At 36.7% G+C, this 10,155-nt stretch overlaps 1 protein-coding gene across 1 annotated transcript; it reads left to right on the top strand.

Annotated features, from left to right (window-relative positions):
• Positions 1 to 2,488: 2,488 nt before the first annotated feature.
• LOC121253895 (myosin-binding protein 3-like) lies at positions 2,489 to 6,538 on the top strand. Its single transcript, XM_041153822.1, has 4 exons — positions 2,489 to 4,023; positions 4,115 to 4,300; positions 4,385 to 5,788; positions 5,877 to 6,538. Exons 1-3 carry the CDS (start codon positions 2,634 to 2,636, stop codon positions 5,752 to 5,754), a joined length of 2,946 nt encoding a protein of 981 aa, XP_041009756.1. The 5' UTR covers positions 2,489 to 2,633; the 3' UTR covers positions 5,755 to 5,788; positions 5,877 to 6,538.
• Positions 6,539 to 10,155: the final 3,617 nt, after the last annotated feature.

Here is a 10,155-nt window from a genome sequence, read left to right as displayed (position 1 = left end):
TATTCTTTTGGTCAACAATTTTCAAGCTTAAAGAAACATAAAGTGAAAGCCAAAACGTGACATAAATTCTAAATAAGCTTTTGAAAGAAGGCTAAACTTTCATGTCCATCACTAAAGATAGTGTTGCTTTAAATTAAATTCGGGTTTTTAGCCCTTAAAAACTTTCATCTCATTGTTCGAAAGGTTCCTTAATTTTTTTTTTTTTTTAGAAGGAATCTTACTGCCATTAATCATAAAGTAGAAGAGAGGAAAAGAGGCCAAAGTAAAGTATATTGAGATAGAGCTTTTTTTTAAGTTTGGTTTTGGAGTTTTTGTAATCTCTAAGTTGTTGTTGTTTATGTTGTTTTTTTTTTTTTTTTTTAAAGGTATTCCCCCATTAAAAATGAAGGTTGTTAATGTTGTGTTTCGCATCATTTGGGTCAGATTTTGGACAACTCAGGTCTTCAGAATTTAGGCCTACAAAAGATGGGGAAGAGGTAGCTAGGAGAGAACGGCCTTGGGGCCGGAGAGTCTTCGATGCCAAAGTTAATAAATTTTTTTGAAAGTTTGTAAATAAGTAAGAAAATATAGGGATTAAAGAGAGTTTTCTTGTACTTGAAACTTGCTATTTATACTATAAATCTGGGGATAGATTGTGTCTGCCCCTATGGAGTCCGTGTCCTTCATACTGTTCTTTTTGTCAGAATCTTTTAATGCGGCGTAATTTTGCGACAGCGTCATTAATGTGGCGTATAACTAGGATAGTGGTGCCATTAATGTTGCGGAATAATTTTTCGATTTTCCTCTCTCTACTAGTGTCTTTGGTGGTTCGTTGATGTCTCTCTTGTCAGAGAATCGAGGGTCCCTCGTACATTATGCCCACTACCTGGGCAGGCACTAAATAACTGGACACTATTTGAGAGGTCTCTAGGTCTATGAGTCTCATCTCCTACAGCATGTTCTCTTATGCAGGTTGCGTCTAGAGAAGCCAATCCATGGGCCGGGTGGAGATTTTATTTGTTTTGAACTGTACCTTTGATTCTTATTTCATTAGTTATTATTATCAAGCCTGCCAAGATGGGAGAACCCCTTAACAAAGGTTATGAATAAAAATCGGATACCGTCCCTCTTTTAAAAAAAAAAAAAAAAAATTAAATGAATTAAGTAACTCGGAATGGAATCAGAGTTAAAAAACTGGTGGGACAAATACGAAATATTTATAAATCTACAAACTTGAGAAAAGCAAAAGCAAGATTCCTCTCAAAAGGATGGGATGGGGGCTACATAAATATGGTGACACTCAATTACATATATAAGTTAGTACATGTACTATATAATATATATATTTTCAAAGGCTAAACTCTATTTGGTAGAAGAAATTGCTGGACTTCATTCATGAAAACAATAATTACGATATTTGAAATTTGAAAAATGACAAGTGGAAAGGCCATGGGTCGGTGCAGCCCCTGCCCTAAATCCAACCCTATATAGGGTGGACCCTCATGTGATAGAGGATTGAACTGATTCTTTATATATATATATATATATATATATATATATATATATATATAGTTTTCCTTAGTAAAAAAGTAAATACAAAAATTATAAAAAATTGAAGAAATTATATCGTTAATTTAGATAGTGAAATAAGATGAGATGATTTTAGATCAGTTAAATAAAATATTATTAGAATATTATTTTTAATATTATTATTTTTTAATTTAAAAAAATTAAATTATTTATTATATTTTATATAAAAATTTAAAAAAATTATAATGATAAGATGAAATCGTTTTTTTATCTAAACAAATCCTAAATAGGCATTGCCATCACATGTGAAGAACCTGAAACCATTTCATTCATGAGCAAACGTCAACCTTCAAAATGTAACCCTCCCAAACCATTAAAATGGCTATTGTATAATCTTCTTGTGAAGGGTGGCGTGGGAAAAAGTTGAAATAAAGAGTTTTTAAAGCGAACACATGAGCAGTCCAACATGGAATATAAACTTGCATCATTATCTCAAGCATCTATGTATCTGTATCTTTTAAGAGGGGGCCTACATTTTACTTTGAGAATGGCCCACAAACTCATTAGTATGTGGTAATGGTAGGCCATCCCACCCCCATTTTTTTGTTGGAGGATGGAGTAGACCTGGCATGGCAGGAGGAGAAACCAAGACTAGGTGTTTGGATACAATGTTAACTCTATCCCCTGATCGACTTTCGACAAGTTCCCCCAGTTCCTCGGCAAGTCGGCAGCACCGTAAACGATTATAGTCTCACTTTGGTCGTCCACATGTTCGATTAATGCTATATATTATATTCTCATGTTAAGTAATATATAATATATTTTTTATTATTAAATAATAAAAAGTTTATATAATAAATAATAATTTAATAATAATAAATATGCTATATCATATTTAATAAAATAAAAAGAAGATAACAGTATAGAATTTTACCACTTTATCCGCCTAAATAAAACCACTCCCTAGTCTACATTTCTTCTACTCTCTCTCTCTCTGTGTTAGAACAGTTCCACATCTTGTTTCAAACGCTTCTCTTTTTTATCTTATTCACTCTCCCTCTCCCTCTCCCTCTCCCTCCTGATATTCTCCTCTCTCCGTACATTCCAAGAACAGAGCAACATCAATGGCAACCAACAAGTTTGCAACCTTGTTGCACAGAAACACCAACAGAATCACAATTGTTCTCATCTATGCCATCCTAGAATGGATTCTGATCGTCCTTCTTCTCCTTAATTCTCTTTTCTCTTACCTGATCCTGAAATTCGCCGATTACTTTGGCCTTAAGAGGCCCTGCTTATGGTGTTCTAGGCTTGATCATATATTGGAGCCTGGAAAGAGTAAAACTTCTTATAGAGATCTTGTTTGTGAAGCTCATGCCTCCGAGATTTCCAAACTGGGTTACTGCTCGAATCATCGGAAACTTGTCCAATCGCAAGATATGTGCGAGGGTTGCTCATCTCCATCGCAACCTGACTGTTCAGAATTGTCAAAGAGGTTTGCTTTCTTTCCATGGATGAATAAGATTGGTTTCATTCAGAGTGGTGGCGAAAATGGGGAGGAGAATTTGAAGTGCTCTTGCTGTGATGTGAGCTTGGGCAGCAAATTCTACTCTCCTTGTATATTGATTAAGCCTTCTTGGGAGGATTTCGATTACTCCAAGAAACAGAACATGATTGCGGAAACACCCGTTGATACTCAAACTAATGAAGGCGATCCTTCGGATCAAAGCAGATCAGATTCCGGAACTAATATTTGTGAACATGATCAGAGTATTGGTGAAAAGAGGGAAATTCAGATAATTTCTGAAGTTATCACTGATGGTGGTTCCGAAAAAAGAGAAGAGGAGGCTGAGGATAAATGTTCTGTATGTGACTTTGGCTGCAAGGAATCGGGAGCGGACGAAGACGACAGATCGGACATGTTTATAGAAAAAGAGCGAGAACCCATAAAGGAAGAGAATTTTAAGGTTTCCATGGATGATCGTTCTTGTGATCAGACCGCTGCTCATGTCACTTTCAGTAAGGACACCGACACGTCCAATGAAATTCGGCCTAAGCATCTCGAGTTTTTCATTGATCGTGAAGATTGTAGATTGATTCCGGTAGAATTGATTGGCTCTGCTGCCACCGAAGACGAATGTCAACCCAGATATCAGGTGGAAGATCAAGGAAGTTGTGAGAATCAAGATGTTATTTTGGATTTTGATATGCACGTTGAGGAACACTCTGAACCGGTGGTGGAGAATTGGCACAGTGCTGGAGAGACTGTGGCATTACTTTCAGCCCATAAGAGCATGGAGGAGCCTAAGTTTGCAGCACTCGAATCCGTAGTTATGGTTAAGACTGAGAGTAACTCCGTATTGTGTACACAAGGAAATTTACTGGATTTGTGGAGGGAAGAGTATGAACAAGTTGCTATTACTCAAGTAACTCAAACGCCATCGGATGATGACGATCATGACGATCAACCAACAACAGAAACTGCAAGAGAAATGGATTCAGATGTTCATCTAGGTACTCCTATTTGTTTAATTTCAATTTAACTGCATTTAATTATCTATTTTCAGTGTATAGAGATAGTTCTAATGGTTTCCATCACACGCAGCTTCTGAAGAAGGACTTCAAGTGCAGAGCAGCGAATTCGATGCAGAGATCTCAATAGGGACAGAGATTCCTGATCAGGAACCACTTGATGAGGCTTTACCCCAAGAGGTTCTTCCATCATATGAACCCAGACAAGTGGCAGATCTTTCCACCAGCTCAGTCATATATCATACCGATGATGATAATGGTAAGCTTAAATTTCTTGTAGAACCAACTTTAGAAATTGGATTAGTTACGGTTTGTATTTGATAATGTGGTATTCTTATGTTAGGTTCCCAGTCAGCTGAAGAAGTGATTTTCGACTTCAAAACCTGTTCAGTTGAAACTACTAAGCAAGAGATAAACATGGATGTATCTTTATGTTCGAAGCTTAATGAGATTGAGGAAGAAAAAGTTCCTGATACGCCTACTTCTGTGGATAGTTTGCATCACTTGCACCATAGATTATTAATGCTTGGGAGTAAAGAATCAGGTACAGAAGAGTCATTGGATGGAAGTGTCATTAGTGAGATAGAAGGTGGTGAACTGACCATTGAGAAATTAAAATCAGCGTTGAAAGCTGAAAGGAAGGCTTTGTATGCTTTATATGGGGAACTAGAAGAAGAAAGAAGTTCATCTGCAGTGGCAGCCAATCAGACAATGGCAATGATAAATAGGCTTCAGGAAGAGAAAGCAGCAATGCAAATGGAAGCATTGCAATATCAGAGAATGATGGATGAGCAATCTGAGTATGACCAGGAAGCTTTGCAGCTTTTGAATGATCTTATGATGAAAAGGGAAAAGGAGAAGCAAGATCTGGAAAAGGAGCTGGAATTATATCGTAAAAAGGTCCAGGATTATGAGGCCAGAGAAAAAATGATTATGTCAAGGAGAAGAGATAGTAGTACAAGAAGCTCTGCTTCTGCTTCTTGTAGTAATGTGGATGATAGTGATGCACTATCTGTTGATTTGAACCACGAAGCAAAGGAAGAAGCTAGTTTCTATGGCAATCAAGAAAGTAGCAGCCTAAACACTCCTACCGATGCAGTTCTATACTTGGAGGAGTCCCTGTTGAACTTTGAGGAAGAGAGGCTATCAATTCTACAGCAGCTCAAGGAATTGGAAGAGAAGCTTTTCATATTGAGTGATGAGGAGGAACAACATTTTGAGGATGTCAAACCGTATGAGCATTCCTTCCAAGAGAATGGAAATGGATACCATAATAACTCAGGTTGTGACAGTGAAGCAAATGTTGTTGAAAATGGTCATTCAAAAGAAATGAATGGAAAGCATCATCAAGAGACAAGAATCAAATGGTCAAAGCCAAAGAGGCTTCTTCCCCTTTTTGATTCAATTGTTACAGATGGTGAAGATGCTTTGGCAAACGGACATGAACAAGGGTTTAGTCCCATCGCATCGCAAATTTCATTGGACAGCAAATTTGAATTGGAGAAGAAGCTTGCTATTGAAGAGGAGGTAGATCACGTGTATGAGAGGCTACAAGCGCTTGAGGCAGATAGGGAGTTTCTAAAGCATTGTGTCGGCTCCTTGAGCAAAGGAGATAAGGGGCTAGATCTTCTCCAAGATATTCTAGACCATCTTCGAGACCTTAGGAGTGTGGAACTACGCTTCAAGAAGATGGGGGATGGTGCTTTGTATTGACTTTGAGCTTAACTATACACCATGAAGATTACAGGTACTATGCTGTGACTTTTGCTCGTTTCCTCCAAAAATCAATTTTGGAATATCAGTTGTTGATAATTTTGTGCACTTGGTAAATACAGCTTTTCCCTTTTCGACACCTGCAAATCAGGACAAAGAAGCGCCAACCTCGGGCTGCTTAATGATACATGGCATTAAAGCACCTTAGCATTTCCAACCAAAATTCAGTGCAAGTCTCCCAAGAAGGGAGGTTGCTAGTATGGTATACATGATGGTGTCGTAGGTGGACTACAACTCTTAAGTCTGCCTTTTTTTCCTTTTTTATCTTTTCCCAGTTTTTGTGTCCAAAGTAAACCCAAATTTTTGTGGGGAGTGCCCATCACCCACCTTTTGAGGGAAAGGAGGGTGATGGGTACTTGTTTGTGTGTAGGCTACTGATGTTAAAAAGTCCACCCTGTCATTTGTATGTTGTGAGGAAAGGCTTGGCTAGCAAAGCTGGAGAGATCCAACAAAAGATGTCAGTGCCAGGTACATAGCATTAGTTTATCTAGACAGTTTAGAGTTAGGCCACTCTTTTTCTCATTATTTTTTTCTTCAAATCTTTTGGGAGAAGGAAAAGGAGTAAGCAACCCCTTTACTCTCTCTCTCATCTTTCCATCATTTCATCATATGAGGCTTGTTTATCATCATCGAGGGGGCATAGCTGAGTTACCTTGTATACTTACATTGCATATATCCATTTGTATGTATATAAAGCTGAGTGTATTTTCATTTTCCCACTGCATATAAAGCCAGTGCTGTCATCAACTTTTCTTGAATTTTTTTTTTTTTTTTTCCATCTGTGTATCTTATCTGAGTTGGATGTAAGAAGACACTGACAAAACATACATATAATAATGTATTGAGAATAAGAAGCAAAGTCTGCTTTCACAATGCATTTTGCTTTAAGCAAAAACAACTCTTGGTAGGTAGAAACCAACCAAATCAAGTAGGAAAAAGATGAGATACCAAAAACAAAAAGGGCAGTTGGGTTATTTCCTCCTGCATGCATATGCTATATATAGGGCAATTGATGGAGGGAAATGGAATCACTTTGTTAGTAGCACATATACATCCACATGAAAATGCTGAACTGTCCATTTCACATCCCTAATTCAAAAGGCAAATGCATAGCCTCTTGAACTTAATGCAACCACTAAAGAAAGAGGGGCAACACATTATTATATACCAGTACAAAGCAACCGCATACACATTGCAACAGACATTATAACCAAATCATCATACCAACCACGGCAAGACCATATATATATAGATGAAAAATGCTATTGTACTTACGAAAAACTTACAAAAAACAAACTTCTCCACATATCAGTTATTGATATACTAGAAATTATGAAATTTGAAATTCAAATTTTGAATTTAAAAACAAAACAGACAAAGTAAGTCTTGTAAGTAAAAGTTGTAAGTATATGCAAAACTACGCATATATAGATAGCAACACAATTATCATATCGGTACCAAACAACCACATTAAACAAATCAAACACAGCATAATAGCCACGCATATTACAACCAAACATAGCATTAAAAAAAAAAATTATTAATTATGGCTTCCATACTTCCATCTATGGAAAGACAACCAACATTAACTAACTTCCCAACTTTTTAGTACAAACCAAATTACAACCATGTAACGACACACAAATCAAAACAAACAAACAAAATCTAAATATGTAGTTGTGCAAAACTACAGCACAACCACACCAAAAGATAACCAAAATTATTAAATTATGAAAAATAGTTGTACAATTAAAACAATAATGTTTCTTACACTAAACAGCAAAAGAATGAACTTAATATAAAAAACTTTTAAGGTTAAATAAATCATAAACACCAAGGATAAGAAGAGTGTCGAGAAGCTTTTAACCACAAAATGACTTTACCAAGCTCTAAAAGCAAAACATAAACTCTCGGTCCTCTTTATAAATCTCGTACCATAAGAGAGAATATAATTTTTTTTCTTGAAAAGCACTTGTACCTAACAAGATTAAGTGAATATCCAAAATTGTAGATCTATCGCATTACAAGAAAAACAAGTATTTATGACGTATTATTTGCGATGATAATGACTATTTGCAACGAAAGCAGACTATTTTTGACAATAAATAGTCATTTTCGCAAGAAATAACTGACTATAAATAAATAGTTTTCTTATAGTGATCTTTTCATACATAACCAAATAATGGAAAAGATTCTTTAAGTCTTAGGTTCCAGAAGTGCATGACAATACCGCCAAAACCTAATACTCCAAAGGAAATTAAGTGAAGTACTCTAACACAAAGTATGAAAATGTATCTATACTGGAACTACCTTCAACGAAAGGATACTTATACTCAAAACAGACACAAATGGGTAGACAGAGAATACTAGGGGCGCAAGACAACTCTCTCCAAAAAATGGGCAAGAAGACATTAATATGATCATTAAAATCACAAAATGTCATAAAAATTTGGTTTAGTAGCATTACCCAACTCAAGCCAATAGCCCCGGCATTGTCAACACCATCCAAACCAACTTGTGAAGATCTCAGCCAAAAGTTAATTGCCAATTAAGATGCAATTATGGTGACACAATATCCAATACAGCCTCTGCTACTTAAGAAAACACTGAAAAATTGGTGGAATTAGGTTTCCACCGAGTTGAGATATCAAAGAGAGTAGTTCGATGACTAGACATCCTCAATTAACAACTGCTCAATCTTTAAATCTGATGAGACATTCTGAAAGTTATTGCTTTGCTTATTATTTGGAAGTGGGTATGGTCATCTAAATGTGGTAGGGATTGGGTTGAGTGGTATGGAATTGGTGGGCTTGGGATGGTAGTGGATATGGAATTGAGGGGATGAAGAGGATGAGATGGGCTTTGGGGTGAAAATGGAGTTTGGCAGAAGGAAAAGCTCATGGGTTCTTGTAAAGAGTGGACTCGAGGGAGTTGGGATTGGTAAGAGATTGGTGGGCCATAGGCTAGAGAAAAAAGAAAGTGGGTTCGCTAGATGGATATGAAAATTGAGAGGAGAGCAGCTTGGAGGGGTGAGTTTTGGTATGGAGGTAAAGTTCTCGGTAGAGTAGCTGAAGACACTGAAATAATGTAGTGGCCTCAGAATAGCTCATTCTCAATGTCCTCAACTAAATACGTAGAACTCAACTTTACAATGGAGATGCAAGTCCATGGCTCATCAAGTGACAACAATGAAACTTAGAAAGCAATAAACAACTCAAAACACTTTATAAGCAGAGAATTAATCTAATTTGAACTTTAATGATAAACATGATTAAGACATTGTTTCAACCCCACTGAACAAGGGTCATAGTTGAGTACTTTATCCATACTTTATCCAAGTATTTGACCCCCACTTGACATGTGGTTGGTGATAAAGCATTTCAACCTTACTCAACATTAGGGCCGTAAGACTATCAATTCGGACCGAACAGGACTAAAATTGACCGAATGTATATATATATTTTTTAAATATTATATATATATATATAAAGTGTTATTTTATATAGTAGTTGTATATGTTAATTATGTAATTTTTATCCAAGGGATCATTATTGACTATATATACAATAAAATTATTTAATATTCATTAACCATACATAAAATATTAAAGAGATCACTTAGTTTAAATTTTACTAATCTAATTAATTTTTTGTATTAATTTTTCTGTCAAGAAAAGAAAAAAGAGGAAAAAAATGTTCATGGAAAAAATGTTCATGGATCGAATGGACTGACTGGACCGATAGCTAACGGTCTGGTTCGGCAAAAAGGATGGACCAAAAATTTTCAGTCTATGACCCCTCGGACCGGACTGATTACACCCATACTCAACATGGATCTTTCCAAAATTTCCCATAAATTGACAACATGGCAACACAGTCATATAGTACTTGAGTGCGAGTGTGTTGTTCGTGGGCATGAGAAACCCTTGAAGTCCAAAACTCTCTCTCTTTGGTCGTGTGTGAGTGTGTGAGAAACAAGTAAATGGTTCTTACCTCATGTGCTCCTCCTCCTTGGGTGGCGATAGTATTCCTTGGTGAGTTAGAAATGGTGGTTGGAGGAAGAAGGTAGGTGCATGGGAAATGTTTGGTTGGAGAGAAAGTGATGGAAAGTGAGACAGAATGGTGCAGCCGTGTATCACCAAGAGGTATATGAAAATGACCAAAAGACTTTCCATATTTTGATTCCCATCTTCTTATAGGTGTCTCCCTTTCTTGGAATACCAAGAGCCTTGGTGCGTGGATGCCACTTGGCTCATTGGCCGAAATGTCCCTTCATCTCCCTCATGATGAGATTGTGTTGGAAGATTAAGGTCGTCTTGGATAAGTGGTGTGTGGCTCTCCA

This window comes from Juglans microcarpa x Juglans regia, chromosome 3D, assembly GCF_004785595.1.
Source record: "Juglans microcarpa x Juglans regia isolate MS1-56 chromosome 3D, Jm3101_v1.0, whole genome shotgun sequence".
In the NCBI taxonomy this organism is placed as follows: domain Eukaryota; kingdom Viridiplantae; phylum Streptophyta; class Magnoliopsida; order Fagales; family Juglandaceae; genus Juglans; species Juglans microcarpa x Juglans regia.
This window is presented reverse-complemented; position numbering and strand designations above follow the sequence as displayed.